The sequence below is a fragment of the Heterodontus francisci genome, chromosome 20, assembly GCF_036365525.1.
Source record: "Heterodontus francisci isolate sHetFra1 chromosome 20, sHetFra1.hap1, whole genome shotgun sequence".
In the NCBI taxonomy this organism is placed as follows: domain Eukaryota; kingdom Metazoa; phylum Chordata; class Chondrichthyes; order Heterodontiformes; family Heterodontidae; genus Heterodontus; species Heterodontus francisci.
Window position 1 is genome coordinate 57,241,991 of NC_090390.1, and position 23,101 is coordinate 57,265,091.

General features: G+C 43.0%; 1 protein-coding gene across 1 annotated transcript in view; it reads right to left on the minus strand.

Moving 5' to 3' along the window:
• LOC137380875 (deleted in malignant brain tumors 1 protein-like) overlaps positions 1–16,443 on the minus strand; it is a 50,746-nt gene extending 34,303 nt beyond the window's left edge. The window contains exons 1-5 of the mRNA XM_068053283.1: positions 16,362–16,443; positions 10,258–10,569; positions 7,007–7,077; positions 5,882–6,032; positions 4,018–4,329 (exon numbers count right to left, since the gene is read on the minus strand). Of these exons, the coding sequence (XP_067909384.1) occupies positions 4,018–4,329; positions 5,882–6,032; positions 7,007–7,077; positions 10,258–10,569; positions 16,362–16,443 (928 nt within the window). The remainder of the gene's footprint in view (positions 1–4,017; positions 4,330–5,881; positions 6,033–7,006; positions 7,078–10,257; positions 10,570–16,361) is intronic.
• Between the last annotated feature and the right edge of the window lie 6,658 nt (positions 16,444–23,101).

Here is a 23,101-nt window from a genome sequence, read left to right on the forward strand (position 1 = left end):
AAAGGATTATAAAGGTGTATTAAAACCATACAAGCTCACTTGCTCTTTCTGCAAAACAGGTGCTGGGACAGTACAAAGTAGAAATATGCTAGCAAAAACTGGTGAAATCTTTAAAACAGTTGTCTTTATACAATGCACACTGAGATATAAAAGGGAAATTCCCCCAGGCAGAGAAGGTCAGGAAGAGGGGCAGAGTGGCAGTTTTTTGATTTGTTGCCTCTTTAACACAGCTCCAGGACGTCCAGAGGATTCTTTGAGGTGTTTGACCTGCACCTGCAGTAGGTGTATCTTGGATGAGGTGGGACTGGATGTTTTCAGTCTCCCAGCTCATTCTCCAATTCTCCCATTTGCTGTATGTCCAACACAGGAGTGCTCAGAAAGGAAGGTGTTGTGGCCTGACTGTGAAACCTCACCCATCTGGAGGGACCATTGTGTCTTGGACTTTCGAAGTTTATTTGAATCTTGTTTGACATTTTTTGTTTCTGTTAGAAATTCAACCTTTTGTTAGGATTTTCCAGTTGTTGATCTCCTTTGCAGGCCAGAAGGTCCTGAATACTGAGGACAGAGAATCATCTGGAAGACTTAATGGCTAATAGTTGCCCTGAGTTTCATGTCTCTATTGCTGCCAACAGACCGAACTAGGGGACAGGTCTGCAGAGGGTCGCTGGGACACTTCAGACAGGACTGGAAATCCTATTGATCCTGGGTCACTTTAAATGCAGTGACCGCGACTAGTGCCAGGGAAAAGGGTGAAAATATCTCCAATTTTTGTCCATCTTGTGTATATAATAAATTTCATTTGATTAAAGATTCATGTGCATTGCTAGAAATTTCCTCCTCCTCTACATTACAAAAAGGAATAAAAGTTTAATTCATTGCCTATCAAATGTCATCCTCTGATTGGTCAATTTGAATTTGCAATATCATGGTAGGAAGACACTTCAGCCAAGAAATAGGGTCGCGCACTGGTCAGCACCGCAGGCTCATAGCTCAAGTGACCCGGGTTCAGTTCAGGGTACTGCCTGTGCAGAGTTTGTAAGTTCTCCCTGTGAGCGCGTGGGATTCCACTGGGTGCTCTGGTTTCCTCTCACAGCCAAAGACTTGCAGGTTGATAGGTAAATTGGCCATGGTAAATTGCCCCTAGTATAGGCGGGTGGTAGGAGAATTGTGGGGATGTGGTGGAGAATATGGGATTAATGTTCTTTCTTTTGGGCCTCCTTATCTCGAGAGACAATGGATACGCGCCTGGAGGTGGTCAGTGCTTTGTGAAGCAGCGCCTGGAGTGGCTATAAAGGCCAATTCTAGAGTGACAGGCTCTTCCACAGGTGCTGCAGAGAAATTTGTTTGTCGGGGCTGTTGCACAGTTGGCTCTCCCCTTGCATCTCTGTCTTTTTTCCTGCCAACTACTAAGTCTCTTCGACTCGCCACATTTTAGCCCTGTCTTTATGGCTGCCCGCCAGCTCTGGCGAACGCTGGCAACTGACTCCCACGACTTGTGATCAATGTCACAGGATTTCATGTCGCGTTTGCAGACGTCTTTAAAGCGGAGACATGGACGGCCGGTAGGTCTGATACCAGTGGCGAGCTCGCTGTACAATGTGTCTTTGGGGATCCTGCCATCTTCCATGCGGCTCACATGGCCAAGCCATCTCAAGCGCCGCTGACTCAGTAGTGTGTACAAGCTGGGGATGTTGGCCGCCTCGAGGACTTCTGTGTTGGAGATACGGTCCTGCCACCTGATGCCAAGTATTCTCCTGAGGCAGCGCAGATGGAATGAATTGAGACGTCGCTCTAATGTAGGATTAGTATAAATGGGTGGTTGTTGGTCGGCACAGACTTGGTGGGCTGAAGGGCCAGTTTCAGTGCTGTATCTCTCTATGATTGAATGAAGTATGACTGTGACTGGGCTGAGGTTATCAGGTCATATGAAGCTACTGGCTGAGAAATTGGGACGTGTCTCACTTGCTTATCATGGGTAAAAGGGAAGAAGAAATGACCAATTTTGCCAGGCTGTATCACATGTCTGAAGGATCCCTAAAATATGACAACCTCACGTTGACTTGTTGATGTTCAGGCATCCTTGGCAGCAGCCTAATATAGTGTTATGGCCATTTCATACAGTAATTAATGAATTTAACCACTGTTACAGGACCCCTCTCCTACATTGGTCAGCACTGAGCAGATCATGAGCTGACACAGTGGGACTTTCCTGCTCTACACGGCTTAATTACAGTAGATTTACTAAGCTTTTGTTGGGATGTGTTTGGGTTGGGAATTATTTTCTTCTGGTTACAGCAGTGAGGAAAAAATACAGAGAACAAAAAGCTCTCGGAATGAGAAAACAATAAAGGATTTAATATCCACAGTCTTTCTTCCCCTGACCTAATACCCTTATCATAACCAGCAAATTGTATTTCTGAATCTTACCAGTTATACAAATTTAAAGAGCAGAATGTTTTCCTCTCAGTTCCTCCACATTGCACTCAACTATTTCTTGGCTCAAAACACAGGTTGACAAGCTTCCACTTGACCAGCTGTTGCAAACAGGTGAGAAAGAGGTCTAGGGTTCCCTTTCAGACTTAAACTTAAACTCAAATTCGGTTAACGCCTATGGATACAAGAAGCACCCATGCTGGCATGCAGACGCAATACATGCATGCAGATAGGGACAGAAAGTGCAGAAGAGAAATAAAGTGGAAAAGTTTGAAGCAATCTTTGAAGATGGTGTTTTTTGTTACTGCGCTTCAAGCTCACTGTAGAATCCTTGGTTGTAGGTAGATCTTGCTTTTCGTTGGGGCCCAGTATTCTTCTTAAACTTTTTTCACTGAAGGAGACTTTTCTCTCTTGAGGTTCATGTGTCTTCAGTGGGTTTTGGAGTTCTGTGAGAAAGAGATGGGAGCAGACAGAAGAGGCTGTGGTGAGCCAGCCAGGAGAGGTCTTTTCAATCCAGGAGTAAACAGCTTTCTGCCCAAACTGTTTGTACAAATTCAAAAAACTCAGGTTGCCCAGCAGGTTTGTCATGTGACGAGCTGGATTGACCATGTCTGTGTATTTGGCCATCTTAGCAGTCAACCTGGAATGCGAGCTCCCCCACCTTCGAGGTCTGGTGATCAAAAGTCCATTGTGGGTTGAATGTATCAGGGAATGGCTGCTTTTTCCTTCTAAACAATGTCTGTTAATATGCAAATGTCTTTTTCAGCAACGGCTGATCTGTTTCACAAATCCTTTCGTCACTCCAGTAACAGTTTAAAATTAATGTTCATGATAAAATTAATGTACCTCATTCTGGGCAGGTGGGGGCCTATCATGACACCAGCATTAATGCTAAGTTAATACTAAGATCTAAACGCCAATCAGAAGCTCTGCAGAAGCACTCTTCTTCCACATTTTCCTCTGAGGATAAAACGAGCATCCATACTTTCCCCCTCCTGTTAATTTGTAGATTGGAAATATATCTGAGCCTCTTATGGGACAATTTCAATTCCATTCTATAAAAATGGTGGGAGTTCATATATTACTAAAATAGCTAAAATAAGAGTCACATATTATTTAGCAATGCATTATTAAACTAATTATTTTTTTTTCAAAAAGAGGTAATTCATGATGTGGTGGGAGGGAAAGGTTGCACCAATATTGGCATTGCATGAGTTTCTGTTCAGTGTGTGATAATGTCACATTTTTATGTGGATTATGTCACAGCTGAGACGGAATGGTACTGTAAAATTACTTTGCTGTAATGTTATTGGAAGCTTCCTGTAATCCATGTATTAATTACAGCCCCATTACATGCCAGTGTGTCTCTGAGTCGGAATGTTGTGGGTTCAAGCTGCACTGTAAACTTTGAGTAAATAATTTAGCTGACGCTATGTAAATTGCATTCAACAACTCCACATTATGTATCCTCTATGTATCCAAAAATCATTCAAATCTTTGAAACTTGGGATTGTCATTTTAAATTGGTCTGTAACTTACTTACATTTCAAAAGAGAATGATTGAAAATAAAGCAAATGTGATACCTGAGCAGTTAACTGCAACATCTTCTGAATGTTGACAGTTGTGTGAAAGCCAGCCACTGTTTGGACAGTCCCACAAATTGTCTTCATCTCCTTGACAGTTAATATCATCCAAGACAATTTCACCAGTGCCATGACCAAAGTGAGCCACTGGAAGTGTAGCAACAGCTTCACCACATCCTATTTGCCGACACACCACTTCTGTATTGCTCATAGTCCAGGAATCATCACACACTGTTCCCCATCTTCCATTGTATAAAATTTCAACTCTTCCTTCACACTTGTTATTTCCATTTGCAAGTCTTAATGAAAACACTGAGAATGAAAGGATTATAAAGGTGTATTAAAACCATACAAGCTCACTTGCTCTTTCTGCAAAACAGGTGCTCGGACAGTACAAAGCAGAAATACGTGAGCAAAATCTGATGAAATCTTTAAAACAGTAGTCTTAATACAATGCCCACTGAGATATAAAAGGGTAATTTCCCCGGGCAAAAAAGGTCAAGAAGAAGGGGAGAGTGGCAGTTTTTTGATTTGTTGCCTCTTTAACACAGCTCCAGGAAGTCGAGAGCTTTCTTGGAGGTGTTTGATCTGTACCTGCTGTCGGTGCATCGTGGACGAAGTGGGACTGGACGTTTTCAGCCTCCCACCTCATTCTCCAATTCTCCCATTTGCCGAAGGTGTTGTGGCCTGACTGTGAAACCTCACCCATCTGGAGGGATCTTTGTCTCCTGGACTTTCAAAGTTTATTTGAATCTCGTTTGACACTTTTTGTTTTGTTAGAAATTCAACCTTTAGTTAGGATTTTCCAGTTGTTGATCTCCTTTGGACGCCAGAAGCTCCTGAATACTGAGGGCAGAGAGGCAGCTGGAAGAGTTAATGGCTAATAGTTGCCCGGAATTTCATGTCTCTATTGCTGCCAATAGACCGAGCCAGGAGACAGGTCTGCAGCGGTTCACTGGGACATTTCAGACAGGGTTTGAAATCCTATTGATCCTGGGTCACTTTAAATGCAGTGACCTTGACTAATGCCAGGGAAAAGGGTGGAAATATCAGTGGGTTTTGTCCATCTGGTGGATAGAATAAATTTCATCAGATTAATGATTCATGTTTATTGATAGAAATTTCCTCCTCTTCTACCTTACCAAAAAGGAATAAAAGTTTAATTCATTGAACAATCACAGGATGACATTTGATAGGCAACTTGAATTTACAATATCATGGTAGGAAGACTCATTGGCCAAGAAATGCATTGGCACCTCATTAATGTTACTGTTGTAAAATAGACAGATCTCTGCATAATATGGCAGGTGCTGCATGTGCACATTCTGCGTCAGAATAGTGCCTTCAGCTATCTGGAGTGGGCACCTCAATAGGCATCTAGGGTGTGCCCCAGAAGTATTTTTTATCTTGAGAATTCTGGTGAGAGCACGGAACTCGTTCAGCATCACAGCCATGTCTTGGGAGCAAGGAGTTGACCTCATCTGAAATCTCTTTGCACTGATAGCAGAGATGCTGCCTGGAGGGATTTGTTTGCCTCCTCGTGGGAGCAGGATCTCCATCCATCTGTCTATAGTCTGGACAAGGGTCTCCAATGCAACATCAGAGAAAATGGGTGCTCTGTCTGGACCTCCTCCAGCCATTTATCAATTTACCTGTTGTTTGCAGCCAGAGTGCAGCTCCTCTTTATAGTTTGCTAGCTGTCTTCAAGGAAATTTAACATAGCCCAATTTCCCACTCCAAACAGGTGTGTAGTGCATTGCATGGGTAATGCTTGCTGCAGCTCTGAATCATTACAATGAGGTCACTGCACTAATTTCACACTAACACCTTTGGACCATGTGCCCTCCTCCCTGAGACCGCTCACTTCCAGATGTGATTAAAAGTTCAATATTCATCACTTGAATACAACCATTTTCTGAATCACATAATAAGTGCTGTTGACTCGAGACTAATTTCAATTGTTGAACTAACAAAACTGTTTTTATCTGTTGATCTTTGTGGTTCACATGCAGTGGCTGGAAAATAAATAAAAATAAAAGTTTATTTTGACATTTATGAACCTTAATGATGTTAGTAGTTTACACTGGAAAGCTAACTAAATCTCAACATGTATTTTTTGACAGTCAAACTAACTTATGATACTAGTTCCTTTACTGCAACTGCAATATTCTATCACGGGGAAAGTATTCCACTGTAGAAAACTATAATTACGCAGGCGAGTTAATTTTGTATCATATTCACGTCGGAAGAAAGAAAGTACTTGAATTTGTATTGTACTTTCATATAAACAGGATGTTGCAAAGTGCTTTACAATCAATGTAACCAATGGTCGAACCAAAGTTCTAAATGTTTAACATAGCTTTTCTGGTTTGAATGGTATTCCTCCAGAAATGAACTCCAGTGCTTTATTTGTGGTTATTATGCTTTTGTTAACCTGGATAGCCATTTCTCAAGATTTGTGAATCTGTACCCTTAGATTCTTTTGTGCTCCTACCCAATTTAACCTCATATTTTCCAAGGAGTCGGCTGTCTCCTAATTCCTACTCCTAAAATGCATCACCTACACTCATCAATATTGAAATTTATTTGCTATTTGAGGAACGTTCTGCAAGTTTTTGACTATCTTCTTTTATTTGGTTGCAATTTTCCTCAGTATTAACCAAGCACTCCAATTTGGTGACATCTGCAAATTTTGAGATTGTACTTTTGATTGCTGAATGAAAACATTTATGTAAATGAAGTTCCCAGCAACTATTCCTGTGGTTCTCCACTTCCCACCTTCTGCCAGTCTGAGGAACTACCTTGAACCACGACTCTTTTTTTTTCTTGTTGTAGATAGTTGCTATCCAATCTACTGCTCGTCCCCTGAATCCACATGCTTTAACCTTAGCATTGAATCCACTAGGTGGTGCCATATGAAAGGTCTATTTAAAGTCCATATATAAGTGCTATCCCGGCTTAAGTACTTAAGCAGGGTTGTCCAACATACGGACCGCCAAAGGTTTCCATCCAATATTTCACAGATGAGAAATTTCCCATTGTCTTCTTCTTCCAGACCGGCTGTTTTTAAAAAGAAAATCAGAAGTCAGTTTCACAGCTGACAGATGCTGCACGAGAGTGGTAACAGCAGTTTCCCAACTTCGGACAGATTCGGGTTTTTCTGACTATTGTTTAAAAGGCCGCTGGAAAACACTGAGTCTGTCCGAAGCTGGGAATCTGCTGTTCTCTATGTCAGCATCTGTCAGCTGTGAAACGTAGTGCAAATTTTTTTTAAAACTGACCAACCACAAAGCTGCTGTGCTCCCTACAACTGAGAGAGAGAGTGTCAGAGAAATGGGGATGGGGCAGGTGGGTGGGGACAGAGAGGGAGAGATAGTGTGGGGATGAAGGGGGGCAGAGAGAGAGGGAAGAAAGAGTGAGAGGCGCACAGAGAGAGAGAGACCGAGACAGAGAGTTGGACAGCAAGAAAGAGGAGGACAGAGAATGAAAGTGGGTGACTCAGAAAGCGAAGACGACCTCGTGGGGGTGAAGCAACACAGAGAGGGGGCAGCACAGGAAGAGAGATAGAGAGTCAGAGAGAGCAAGGGACAGAGAGGGAGGGACAGACAATGGTAAAGATCACTCCTGACAGATGGACATCTATCTGGAATACTCCGCATCACTACAACAAGTGTGCAGGCAAACATTGACTACTTGTGCAAGTAAGAAAATACCAGGTATATCACTAGATCAGTGTCAAACGTAGTGATGAAAAAATAAGTCAATAAATTAATCTTCTCATTTAAAGATTCTTCACAAAAATGCACGTTTTGTTGTTTTGATAAATATAAAGATAAATTTTTAATGCCTTTATCTTGCCGAAATTGTAATGTGGCCCCTTACGTGAACTGCTCCATGGTTAATTCTCTGGAGTGAGGCTTGAATAGAGGATGTACTGACTCAGAGGTATGTGCTACCAATTGAGACTCGGCTCAGGTTATCAGGTCATATTAAGCTACTGGCTGAGAAATTGGGATGTGTCTCACTTGCTTATCATGGGTAAAAGGGAAGAAGAAATGAACAATTTTGCCAGGCTGTATCGCATGTTTGAAGGACCCCGAAAATATATCAACCTTACATTGACTTGTTTATATTCAGGCATCTTTGGCAGCAGCCTAATATAGTGTTATTTCATACAGTAATTAATGAATCTAACTGCTGTTACAGGACCCCTCACCTACATTGGTCAGCACTGAGCAGACCATGAGCTGACACAACGGGACTTTCCTGCTCTACACAGCTTAATTACAGTAGATTTACTGAGCTATTTTTGAGATGTGTTTGGGTTGGAAGTTCTTATCTTTTGCTTACAGCCGTGAGGAAAAAATACAGAGACCAAAAAGCTCTCGGAATGAGAAAACAATAAAGGATTTAATATCCACAGTCTTTCTTCCCCTGACCTAATAACCATCATCATATCCAGCAAATTGTATTTCTGAATCTTACCAGCTATAAAAATTTAAAGATCGGTGTATTTTCCTCTCAGTTCCTCCACATTGCACTCAACTATTTCTTGGCTCAGATCACAGGTTGACAACCTTCTACTTGACCAGCACTTGCGACCAGGTGAGAAAGAGGTCTAAGGTTCTTTTTCAGCCTTCACCTGATCTAATTGTAATAGGGTTTAATTTTAAACACAGTGTTTTGAGCTCCCCTTTGGTGAATCCCTGTTCACCGCTTTCCAATTATAATGCAAAGCAACGAGTACACACAAGCTTTATTAGATTTAAAGAAGAAAGATTGAAATTTATTAAACTTAAACTTTAACTCAAATTCGGTTAACGACTATGGATGGACAAAATGCCCACATAGCATGCATATGCGATACACACATGCAGATAGGGACAGAACGAGCAGAAGAAAACTAAGTGGAAAAGTTTGAGGCAATTTTTGAAGAGGGTGTTTTTGTTACTGTGCTTCAAGCTCGCTGTAGAATCCTTGGTTGTAGTTAGATCTTGCTTTTTGTTGGGGCCCAATATTCTTCTTAAACTTTGTTCACTGAAGGAGACTTTTCTCTCTCTGGGGTTCATGTGGCTTCAGTGGGTTTTGGAGTTCTGTGAGAAAGAGATGGGAGCAGACAGGAGAGGCTGTGGTGAGCCAGCTAGGAGAGGTCTTTTCAATCCAGGAGCAAACAGCTTTCTGTCCAAACAATTTGAACAAATTAAAAAAACTCACGTTGCCCAGTAGGTTATCATGTGACGAGCTGGTTTGACCATGTCTGTTTGTGTATTCGGCCATCTTAGCAGTCAACCTGGAATGTGAGCTCCCCTACCTTCAACGTCTGGTGATCAAAAGTCCATTGTGGGATGAATATATCAGGGAGTGGCTGCTTTGTCCTTCCAAACAATGTCTGCTAATATGCAAATGTCTTTTCTAGCCACGGCTGATCTGTTTAACAAGTCCTTTCTTCACTCCAGTAACAGTTTAAAATCAATGTTCATGATAAAATTAATGTGCCTCATTGTCGGCAGGTGGGAGCCTAGCATGACACCAGCACTAATGCTAAGTTAATACTTAGATCTAAATGCCAATGAGAAGCTGTTCAGAAGCACTGTTCCACCACATATTTCTTCTGTGGAGAAAACGAGCATCCACTCTTTCTGCCTCCTATTACTTTGTAGATTGGAAAAATATCTGAGCCTCTTGTGGGCCAAATTCAATTCCATTCTCTAAAAATGGTTGCAGACCAGATTTGACTAAAATAACTAAAATAATAATAGTCAAGTATTATTTAGCAATGCATTATCAAAATTATTACTTTTATTTTCAAAAAGAGGTAATTCATGATGTGGTGGGAGGGAAAGTTTGCACCAATATTAGCATTGCATGAGTTTCTGTTCAGCGTGTGATAATGTTACATATTTTGTGGAGATTATGTCACAACTGAGAAGGAATGGTACTGAAAAATTACTTCTCGGTAATATTATTGGAAGCTTACTGTAATCCATGCATTAATTTCATCCCCGTGACATGCCAGTGTGTCTCTGAGTCAGAATGTCGTGGGTTCTAGCTGCACTGTAAACTTTGAGTAAATAATTTAGCTGACACTATATAAATTACATTCTACAACTCCACATTATGTATCCTCTCTGTATCCAAAAATCATTCAAATCTTTGAAACTGGACATTGTTATTTTAAATTGGTCTGTAACTTACTTACATTTTAAAAGAAAATTGTTGAAAACAAAGCAAATGTGATACCTGAGCAGTTAACTGCAACATCTTCTGAATGTTGACAGTTGTGTGAAAGCCAGCCACTGTTTGGACAGTCCCACAAATTATCTTCATCTCCTTGACAGTTAATATCATCCAAGACAATTTCACCGGTGCCATGACCAAAGTGAGCCACTGGAAGTGTAGCAACAGCTTCACCACATCTTATTTGCCGACACACCACTTGTGCATTGCTCATAGTCCAGGAATCATCACACACTGTTCCCCATCTTCCATTGTATAAAATTTCAACTCTTCCTTCACACTTGTTATTTCCATTTGCAAGTCTTAATGAAAACCCTGTGAGAATGAAAGGATTATAAAGGTATATTAAAACCATACAAGCTCACTTGCTCTTTCTGCAAAACAGGTGTTCGGACAGTACAAAGTAGAAATATGCGAGCAAAATCTGATGAAATCTTTAATATAGTTGTCTTTATACAATGCACACTGAGATATAAAAGGGTAATTTCCCAGGGCAAAAAAGGGTCAGGTAGAGGGACAGAGATGCGTTTTTTTGATTAGTTGCCTCTTTAACACAGCTTCAGGACCTCCAGAGGTTTCTTGGAGGGGTTTGACCTGCACCTGCAGTAGGTAGAGCTTGGATGAGGTGGAATGGGATGTTTCCAGTCTCCCAGCTCATTCTTCAATCTGCTGAATGTCCAACACAGGGGCACTCAGGAAGGAAGGTGTTGTGGCCTGACTCTGAAACCTCATCCAACTGGAGGGTCCATTGTGCCCTGGACTTTCAAAGCTTATTTGAATCTTTTGAACATTTTTTGTTTCTGTTAGAAATGTAACCTTTATTTCGGACTTTCCAGTTGTTGATCTTGAGTGACAGCCAGACCGTCCTGAATACTGAGGGCAGAGAGGCAGCTGGAAGAGTTAATGGCTGGCAGGTGGCCCGCATTTTCATGCCCCTACTGCTGCCACTAGACTCAGCCAGGGGACAGGTCTGCAGCAGCTCTCTGGGACATTTAAAACAAGACAGGAAATCCTGATGATCTTGGGTCACTTTAAGGGAGGTATATCCATACGATTTGTCCATTTGTTGTCTACAATAAATTTCGAAAGACTGAAAATCCAGGTGGGTTGGTATAAATGTGCTCCTCTTCATCTTACCAAAAAAAAAGTATAAAAGTTTAATTAATTGGGCAATTAGAACATGACTTTAGACCGGCAATTTGAATTTACCAAACCCTGGTTGGAAAATCCCTAGGCCTAGAAATACATTGGCATCTCATTAATGTTTTGGGTATAAAATAGACAGCTTGCTGTATAAGATGGTGGGCGGTGCAAGCGCCTGTGCTGTGTCAGGGGTGCACTTTTAGCTATCTTGGATCGTGCTCTTCCTTAGGCATTTTGGATGTGCCACAGAAGTATTTTTACCTTGCCAACTCTGTTGAGAGCACAGAACTCATTCAGTGTCACAGCAATGCTCTGGGAGCTAAGCTTTGACTTGTAGAGGTTTTATGCCCTCTGGGGGGAGCAGGATCTCCATCCATCCATTGTTTGGACCAGGGCCTCCAATACAGCATCAGGGAATCTGGGTGCGCTGACAGGACTTTCTTCAGGCATTTTTCAAATTTACTTGTTGTCTGCAGCAAGAGCGTACCTCCTCTTTATGACGTACTCGCTGCCTTGAATTGGCATCAGTGAAGGCAAATTCCCTACCCCCATCCCACAAATGAACAACATAAGTCAGTTTGGCTGCATGACTGAATCATTATAATGAGGGCACAGCACTATTTTTATGCTAACACCCTGAGACCATGTGAACAGATGCATATATCATGCACCTTGCCCATTGCGCTTGCTTTTGGGTGTGATTGGATTTCCAGGTCATTTTGCTTAAATGGATCACAGATAATTTAGTGCAGTCAGCCTGTGTTAAAAGTGAATCAGCAACTATGGTTTTAAAGGAGTGTTAGACAGTAATTATATGTAACATGTTAACGTTCAATATTCATCAGCTGAATACAGCCCTTTTCTAAATCACACGATAAGTGCTGTTCACTATGGGTAAATTTCAATTGCTTAGATAATAAAACTGTTTTTACATGTTGAATTTTGTGCTTCAAGTGCAGCTGTTGCAAAATAAATAAAATAAAAGTTTATTTTGGCACTTATGAAACTTACTATTAATAGTATACACTGGAAAAGTAATGAAATCCTGCCTCGGCCATTTGGAGCCTCCCCCAAGCGATTCTACAGTGCCAGGCCTATTAACAGCCTGGTGCTGGGATCTCTGTCCCTCTAAAGATGGGGATCCCACCTCCAAGGACCAGGCAATCACAGGGCTAGCAGTCCAGTAGTATCAGCAGTGTCACTGAGAGTAGTGGCCACAGTCGCGACTGCACTAAGCCTTGGATTCAGGCTCAACGCTGGAGACCTGGACCCATGCTAAGTGACGTGGGGTCATTGGGGCCAGTCTGGCAGGTCCTGGCAATGTTGGTCGGGGGAGGGTGGGTGTTCAGTACAGGCGGAGGGGTATCCAGGGAGGTGGGTTGCTTGCTGACGGGTCCCTCTGGAGTGCCCTCCCCTCCAAGCCAGCAGGGAGGTCGCCTCATTTTAGTGTGCAACCTCCCCGTGTGGCAGAGGCCCCCACCGCTGGCTTCATACCAGCAGCTGGGGTAAGAGGCCCTTAAGTGACTGTTAATTGGCCTCTTACGGGCCTCCATTGGCCTTTGGCCAGGAAGGCTGTTGTTTGTCTATCCTGCCCCTGACAAAATTGCAGTGCCATGGAAAGGAATCATGCCCCTTACATTTAAGTCTAAATCATTGATTTATACCATGAAAAGCAAGGGAAGTACTACAGAGCCCCGTGGAACTTCACTGGAAACAGCCTTGCAGTCACAAAAACAGCTGTCGACCATAACTCTTTGTTTCCTGCCACTGAGCCAATTTTGGATCCAACTTGCCACTTTTCCTTGGATCCCATAATTGTCTGACCAGTCTGCATGTGGGACTTGGTCAAAGCCTTGCTTAAATCCATGCAGACTACATGAAATGTGCTACCCTCATCAACCATCCTTGTTACTGCCTCAAAAAATTCAATCAAGTTAGTCAGACACAACCTTCCCTTAACAAATCCATGCTGACTGTCCTTGATTAATACATGCCTTTTGAAATGATGATTAATACAGCCCCTCAAAACTTTTTCCAATAATTTTCCCACCTCCAAGATTAGGCTGACTGATCTGTAATTACTCAGTTCATCCCTTTCTCTCCTTTTCTAGTACATACCTTAACAACCCATTTTACATGCTAATCAGCATGACAATTGGATTGGGAAATACTAGGCCATGTTAACAAATTCTGTGTGTGAGAGGGAGATGCTTCTTGGGAAAGATAGGCGTGATTGGTGAAAAAACACCATTTAAATAAAGCTGAAAAAAGCAAGAATTGCATCCATAAAGCACCTTTCATGACCACTAGTCATTGCAAAACACTTTACACTCAATGTTATACTTTTTGAAGTCACTGTTGTCATGTAGCAAACTTGGCAGCCAAATTGCACACAGCAAGTTCTCACAAACAACAATGTGATACTGACCAGTCAATCTGTTTTTGTGATATTAATTGAGTGAAAACTATGAGCCAGGAAACCAGGGATAATATCCCTGTGGAAGCCTGCCATGGGATCTTTTATATTCACCTAAGAGAGCAGACAGAACCTCAATTTTCATCCAAATGATAGCAGTGAAATATTGAGAGAGTCAGCCTTGATTTTTGTGATCAAGTCCTGGAGCCTGACTGAACTCCCAACCTTCTAATTCAGTGGCAACAGTGCTATCAGCTGAGCCGCAACTGATACTTCAGGTTGGGAGGTTAGTGCCTTAATTTTGCTAGAACTTTATAGGGTTTGAGCTATAAATCCACATTTTGTAGCTGAAAATGTGATTTTTAAAAAATGTCATAAAGAGAGATTGATGATTGTGCCAGAGCCTGAGCGAGCTTTATTAGTCATTTTAATGCTGAGTTCAGAATCTGCAAATGGAACCAACCAGTCAAACAGCCTTTAACCATAGCAAATGACTACTTATATTCATTGAAAAATCAGTGGTAGGTAAAGCCTGTTGCAATGACAGAATTAGGAAAAATTGCAAGTCCACTGTTGGAAATAAGAGGAGAAAGAATTATCTAAATAACTGAGAAAAATTATTTTGTGGAATAAGAATAGATGAATAAACAAATACTTGGTAGGGCAACATTTTTATAATGCAAATTTGGAATAAGAGGTTTAGAGAAGGGAAGAACAAAATGACTTGCATCTTAAAACAAGTTTTATGAAGTGATTTGTAAATACAGTTCCCAGCAAATAAACTGTCCACGTTTAAATAGGGCAATTGTTTAAATTGGGAAAATAGTGTAAATAATTTGTCATTACCGTTATTGTTAATTACAAAGTTGTTGCTTACAACATGCAACTCCATTCTTTCCCTGGCACTGTCTGAGGCTGAACCAGATTATTTGCAATCTTGGCATCCTATCAGACCTTGATCTGAGATTCCGACACCATATCCTCACCATCACCAAGACCACTTGCGTCCACCTCCATAAAATCTCCAATCTCAACACTTTCCTCAGCCAATCTGCTACTGACACCCTTGTCCATTCTTTACTTTCCTCCAGTCTCAAGTATTCCAATGGTCTCCTGGCTGACCTCCCACCTTCCACCATTTGTAAACTTCAACTCATCCAAAACTCTGGTGCTTGTACCCTAACTTGCATCAAGTTCTGTCCACCCATCATCCCTGTGTTCACTAACCTACACCTCATGGTCCAGCAATTCTTTGAGCTTAATAGTCTCATCCTAGCATCCTTCCATAACCTCACATCGACCTGTCTCTGAAACTTTTCCCACCTCTCCAATCCACCAAGATCTTGGTGCGGCACAGTGGCGCAGTGGTTAGCACTGCAGCCTCACAGCTCCAGTGACCTGGGTTCGATTCCGGGTACTGCCTGTGTGGAGTTTGCAAGTTCTCCCTGTGTCTGCGTGGGTTTTCTCCGGGTGCTCCGGTTTCCTCCCACAAGCCAAAAGACTTGCAGGTTGATAGGTAAATTGGCCATTATAAATTGTCACTAGTATAGGTAGGTGGTAGGGAAATATAGGGACAGGTGGGGATGTTTGGTAGGAATATGGGATTAGTGTAGGATTAGTATAAATGGGTGGTTGATGTTCGGCACAGACTCGGTGGGCCGAAGGGCCTGTTTCAGTGCTGTATCTCTAATCTAATCTAATCATCTCTGTGCTGTTTCAATTTTGCCCTTTTGCACATTCCATCTTTTAACATTCTACCACTGGTGGCCTTGGCTTGAGCTACTCAGGCAGTAACTGCCCTCCCTAAACCATCTGCTTCTCTACCGCTCTCCCCTTCTTTAAGACACTCCTTAAAACCAAGCTTTTGGCCAAATATTCTAGTATATCTTTATATGGCTCAGTGTCAAATTTTGTCATAATTCTCTTGTGAAGTGCCTTGGGATGTTTTATGATGTTAAAGGTACTTAAACGCAAATTATTGTTATTATTAAGTGCATTGGCTATTTGGGGCAGAAGAAGGTATTCGGCGAATAGCTTGCACTCCATTAAGATGTAATTACTATATTTAAATCACCTGCAAGTGGTGTCAGCTAATACTGTTTGGAAAAATTGTGAACACAGTGATTGACAAATGCATAAACAGAGGCAGCTTTCAGTTGGATTCTTTATTATTTTATTTCAGAGATACAGCACTGAAACAGGCCCACCGAGTCTGTGCCGACCAACAACCGCCCATTTATACTAACCCTTACAGTAATCCCATATTCCCTACCACCTACCTACACTAGGAGCAATTTACAACGGCCAATTTACCTATCAACCTGCAAGTCTTTGGCTGTGGGAGGAAACCGGAGCACCCGGGCGAAAACCCGGTGTCCCACCATAACTTCAGCAGAATGTCTGGAGGAATATCATAAAAAGCGCAGAGCTATCCGACTGTCCAACTGGACTGGAACAGAAATCAGGAGCTTGTTTTCTCACTGGGTTTTGCACTAAAGCTACAGTCGGAGATTTCTAACATTTTAATAGAGATGAATCTCTCTCTTACCTTGTGTTGCACTGTAGTTCTTGCCACGAAAAGCAAAAGCAATCAGAAACACATTTACAAGAACTGCTCCTGCGGATGCCATTTTCTCAAATTTAAAATCAGATTCTAATCTGTACCTTTTATTGATGGCCTATTGTGTTGTGTTTTCACACATCAGGTATTTTTCTATTGTTCATAGACATATGTACATGTACATAATTAATGAGCAATTGCATAAGATGCAATAATTTAGTTTGAAAATGGTATATGTGGGACCATTGTGAGTAGTATTGTATTACAATGTTAAATATTAATCTCATTGGTCATTGTCTACAAGGCAAAAATCATAAGATTGCATAGATCAGTAATCTGATGAGTGATGTTTCTTTGAATGGAACTTGCAATATTGGCAAAGAAAGCAAATGCTTTTGGTTCAAGGTATGAAACCAAACATTTTTAGTTAAACAGAGTAAATATTCATTTTATCCCTTGCCAGAAAGTGACTGCCAAATTTGATGCACAAAGTTACAATTGTTGCTGATGAAATACAATAAATCAGCAACCAGAAACATGATTTGTTCTGACTTGTTTCATTCTCTGCGACGAAAAGCGTGCTTTTTCTCTGCGCAGCGAATAAAATTGTGTAAAACAATGGAATAAAAAACAATAGAAACAAAGGAAAGTGAGGAATTTCTCTTGAATGTGAGTGAATTAGTTGCTCAATGGGGCAAGAGGGGAAGATTTCTGGCATAATATAAAATGGACAGACTAAAGATGACTTCGGGCAGCTGCAGGAGGAGATTGAAGTGTACAGATCAGTCCTGGGGAGGTCAGAGTGCATTAAGGACATCCTCACTGAAATTTGCCACCTGCTGCAGCCACAACAGAGTAGGGCGAGGAAAGTATTGCTCATGGCTGTGAAGGTGACCATGGCCATGAGCTTTCTGCGTCAGGTTTCTTCCAGGTCATATTTGCAACATCCTCCAGTTCATTGTCCACTGTTGCGTAAGGAAGGTCAGTGCGGCCATGTATTCAAAGAGAGCTCAATACATTTCATTCTCTCTTGCCAGAGAAAAGTAAGCGGAATGAGCATATGGCTTCACCAGAATTGCAGGCTTTCCCATGGTGCAGGGTGCCATTGACTGTACACATGCTCCTTTGTAGGTGCCGCATGTAACAGAGATGTACTGCAACCAGAAGGGATTCCATTCCCTCAATGTCCAGCTGGTATGTGACCATATTCAGTGTATCATGCAGGTCAATGTCCGATATCCTGGCAGCACTCATGATGTCTTTATTCTGCTGCACTTAGCTGCACCATCTGCATTTGATCCAACACAACAAACCAAAGGGTAGCTACATAGCAACAAGGGCTATCCTTTGACCATGTGGCTCATGATTCTGGTGTGCAAGCCCACACGCGTCAAGAGAATGCATTTAATGAGAGCCATGTTGCCACACAAAATATGATCAAGCAGACCATTGGGGTGCTCAAACAATGCTTCTGCTGCCTAGACTGCTCTGGAGGAGCACTGCAGTACTCAGCAGGGTGCGTGTCATGATTCATCACAGTCTGCTGCATGCTGCACAACCTCATCATCATGCAGTGCATAGCCCTTGCCAGCAGGTATATGGAGAGTAGCTGAGGAGGAGGAGGAAGAGGAGGAGGAGGAAGGGAGGAGGGAACCAACACAGCCCCTTTCGGTCTGGATGTTCATGATCCATTCATTGGACTGCAGTAACAGTGAATGCAACCCCAATTCCCCATTCACCATTCACCAATACCCACACCTTATCTTTGTGGCCACAATACTAAAACAAATGCCACCATAAAACAAACATTCCAAACCAACTTTATAAAACATCCAATATTTCAACCAGAGGTTAACTGATCACGCTTCTGTTTTCCCTTATTGCCTGTTTTCCGTATGCTTTTGCCTGTCCTCGTGCTTCAACACAGAGTTACTCCAGTGTCTGCAGCATGGCTGGTGGAAGGCTGCTGACTTTCAATGGGGGACACTGCAGATGGCCTTGCAGGACCCCCGAGAGGCACTCTGACCTTAGAAGGCCCAACTGTGGACCACACCACCTCAGCAAGGGTTGCAGTTGTCTGGGCTGGCTGACTGACAGGCAGCAGCAAGGGCACTAGCAGAGTGGTAGTGGTGGGAGCACAAATACTGTCATCCGAAGAGAGGATAGCAGGTTCGTGCACCACAGAGCCACTTCCATTTCCCAGGCATGGTGCCTCAGTAATTCTAGGTAATCTGCTGGAGGACAGATTGCTGGATTGCTGTGACACCCTGCAAGCCCCTTTCAGCACTGGTATCTACAGCCATGATGGCAGCAGTGTGAGCCTGCATGGCACCAAGCTGGGCTTGCATGGCAACCAGCATGGATCTCATTACCTCATTCTGTGCTTCCACTGCAGCACTGAGTCATTTTGTGGCTTCTGCCTGTGCTGCAGTGGAAGCTGAGACATATCAGACAATGCATCATGTTGGATCCACAAGTGTTCTCATAGAGTTGGCCACCCTTCATTGCTGGAAAGGATGGGCTCCATGCTGTGTGTGAAGCCCTGTCCCAGGTTGGAGCCAGATGCTTCCATGCTTCTTGACAGTGACATGAGGTTCTGTGGCATGCCTGCCAATGTGCCAAGCATCTTGGTGTGAATGCAGTGCCTCATTGAAGTCATCATCTGAGTCCTCTGCAGCAGAACTCTTCTGCAACTTCACCCTCCAGGCTGCTAGCATACATACTATCATTTGCCCTGGCCTGGCTGCCGCCCACTTGTGCCTGGTAACTCACGATGTTCAGATCCTGCCTGTCTACTTCCCTCTAAGGTTAATGCAGTGCCAGTTTCTGAGCTGCTGGTTGCGAATGTCAGACCAAGGGATAGTGCTTCTTCCTCAGATGTCTGCTCTTCCTCTTGGGCTTCATTCTCAGGCACCACTGGCTGGCCAGGCGGCAGTTCTTGGGTAAATGAAAGCAGAAATGCACAATGGGAAGGTAAGGTGGTGGGGGGGGGGTGGGGGGAGGTGGTGGCGGGGTGGGGGGGGGGGGCGGGCGGGCGTTGGTGGCGATGGTGGGTGGAAAGCAAGAGGTGCATGGTTACACCCATCTGCAGCTTATACCTTATATCAGATTGTGGGATGAGGTTGGTGGGATTTCAGCAGCTGCATAAGGCTTTTGTATTGTCATCCTGGATGGCGTTAATGACACCAGTTGCCACGGCCTCAGTGACGGCCTTGCCAATAACACCGAGTACCATTTGCTCCAAGGGGGTGAGGACATGCAGCTGTGCCAGTCCCAGACCAATTCTTTGCTGCTGCCTCCTGTTATGTGCCACCTTGTCCTTCAAGAACAAGGGAAGGGTGTCTGAGTGTGTTGCAATGTTTTTGGGTGATGCAGCTGGCATTGTTGAATAATGAACAGCTTGTGCAAGCTGTGAAATGTGGGTGTAAGGCTTGCAGCAGCGTGCAAGGGTGTAATAAACCTATGAATGTTCAATATAAATCCTGACTGATAAAGGTGAGTGATGGGGGGGTTATGGTGCATTCACCAGTGTGTGAGGCTCGTGGGGCAGTTGGTGACATTTGAGAATGAATTTAGTGTCTTTGACCACTCATGTGAGGTCATTGAACTTCTTGCGCCACTGCAGATTCCTGACTCAGACTACCATAGTCATTTCCTCCCAATGCCTTCTCAGCGTTTGTCCGGAGAGCCTCCTGGCCTCCCGCAGATAGACAATATCTCTCCTCCTCTGCACCTCCTCAACCAAGGCCTCCAGCCCCTGGTGTGAGCCATGCTGGTCGCCATTTTGGTAAGGGTAATAGTGCGTATGCCAGGAACATCCGTCAGAAGTATGCAGAGTAGAGAGCTCGTGACATCAATCAGCGTGTACTCCCCACCAGTGTTATTTAATGGGATCACTAACTATTTTCAGGTTAGTTGCTGATTGCATTTTACTGGCTGTTGCTGTGATTGTGGACGTGCTTGGTGGTTTCTAGAGTTGTTTAATGTTGTTAAAGCCTACAGGAAGTGATGTGGCACGTGCTGAAGGACTGCACAAACCAGTGATCTAATTGAAAGGTGGTGCAGGCTCAAGGGGCCGAATGGCCTACTCCTGCTCCTATTTCCTATGTTTTTATGTTCCTAATTGCTCCCATAGATGGGTTCAGTACTATGCTTTTCCCTTGGACTACAATGTGACAGGGAGGATGAGCGGCAGTGACACAGAGCTGGATAAGCTGCTGGAAGAGGGGGGAGCAGAACTTAAGAACTGAAATACAGACATCAGCAGACATCAAATTTTACAGCATGGTGATGATTCGGACTTCAGATTTTGCTTTTCAACAGCTCAAACTTAACCCATTTGTTATCTTCGGAGACTGTGTGGTCAGATAGGGGGAGGCAATGAAATTACCTCTAAAACTAATTGCAAGCACCTATTGTCTCTACAACCATGCAAAACCACTAAGCCCGGGCATCATTTGTTTCTGAAATTAGAATTGACATTATGAGTTGCTGTTTCAAGCACTCATTTTTACCTGAAGTTTCGTGGTTAATCAAATTTTCAATAAGATGAACCGGTGGAAAGAAGTTTAGGTGATCCTACCTATTGCTGTGTATCAAGGAAGAACACTTTGGGGAATTAAAATTGAACTTTGACAAGACCTAGAAGTCCAACAATGCTGCTCTTTCCACTTAGGATAATTTTGAAATGATAAAATTAACTCAGGTGTAATATAGGATGTTGCTGTGGTAAGTGAAATGTCCTCTAAAATAAACAAACAAACCGATGGATTTAACGAGTTCCCCCAACTTTGGGCATTGTGGTGGAGGGGCCTGGAAAATGTCCCGGGAGAGGCCCACCACAGGCCTCGATGCCAGGAAGGCCGCGCCCCATATTACCAGCTGCGGCAAGGCCTAGTGGCGACCCCCCCACTGCTGCTCAGTGATGGGAGCAGGATTTAAATATGTTAATTAATGAAATTAATTACCTACCTGCTCCCTTCGGCCATCCCACTGCCGTATTCCAGCCGGTTGCTGGGACTCCCACGCCTTCAGATCCTTCAGATCTCTGACCGGAGATCCAATGCAGGACACTGGTGGGAAGGGAGGAGGCGGGAAGTTTTCAGGGTGGGATGAGGGCGGGGGTGGGGGTGGCGGTAGCAGGGTGAAAACATTTTGATTGGTCTAAGGGGTGGTGGGAAGGGGGTAAGGTACAAAGTGTATAAACTTTGGCGGGGGAAGGTTGGGACTGAAAGGTAAGTTTTTTTTGGAGGGGGGCGGTGGCAAGTAATAATCTGTTTTGTCATTGGAGGGTGTGGCAGAGGGTATCAAAATTTATATTAATTTTTAATTCATACTCCCTATTACTTTGAAAATATTAATGAATTGGAAGGGCTTGAAACCCTTTAAAAATGACTCCAGAGCCTGTGCAGTGATGCCGGATGCTGTTGCCAGAGACAGGGCACCCACCCCCTCCATGTCATCAGAGGGTGCAGTCCGCCTGGCCATTTAAATGAGCCGCCGTGCTCAATATCATGGCGGCTCCGCAGAGTAACCCACGCGTGTCGCCCCGCCATTTTTGAAGCTCACCACGGAGCTGGAAAAATTCAGCCCAATGTGTCAATAACTGGGACCAGGTTGGAATATTTAATTGACATTTTCTACCTTTAAAATTGTATTGGACAATACATTTGTCCAAAGCTAATGAATGAGATAGAATGGTAATAAATTGGATGTGTAAAATGGAATGTCCTTGCCTATACTGAACAATAAAGAAGACTGCATTTGATCATGTGACCACTAACCGAGACTTCAGGACCTTGCAGGGGGAAATGAGCAAAGGTCTCCAGACACCCACCCTCCACCATCTGTTGGTAAGATCATCTGATAACTCTATGATGACTTGTATCGCATGTCACTTTTGACATGATATTAGATATTAGGGATACTAGTGTGTGTGTGTGCAAATGTGAGGCAATTAGAATGTGGAAATGCATGGTGAAAATGCACTGAAGCATGGGTCCCAGGTATGCTTAGTTAGTTGACAACAACGTAACATGAAATGGTTAATGTGGTTGAAAAGAGTCAGACATTTTAAATCATCAAGACACTGACCCATAGAGAAACTTTAAAATTAGTGAAACAATCAGGATAGAATTAAACACACTGGTATCTGTCAGAGGTATCAAAATTAAAGAGGGGCTTAGAATTTCGATTGGGACAACCGAGGGCTAGGGAGAAAAAATACTCGGCAAAGATTGTTCACAAGGTGGATACAGGTAAATGAAGAGCTGGAGAATCTTCTATCTCCATGATTTTTTGACGATAAGGTACACCATAGTTTTCTGTACAGTGTATTATTTTCTTTGTATCATGATGTATTGCTTGAAATGTATGTTGAGGTGACTTCACCAGTAAACTAACAGCTTAGAATTAGTGGGCCTCCCTTGAGTGAGGGGTCAGAGAGAGATCTTCCCCCTCAAGGCAGAATATAGGTTTAGGAGAGTGTTTATAGGGTCCGGGCTCAAAGCCCTTTGACCCAAGCTTTTTGCTAGAACTACAAAGTCATCCCGACTTCTTCGATGGGTGAAAGATGACTAACAATCACAGGTACCCTTGTTATTGCAAACTAATTGTTATTCCTTGAAGGGAGGAAAGAACAGTTTGAGACATGAAGTAGTCTACATTGTTACATCTTATCTCTCTTCTCTGACCATTAGTGCTTGAATTAAGAACTCTTGTTATTTGTT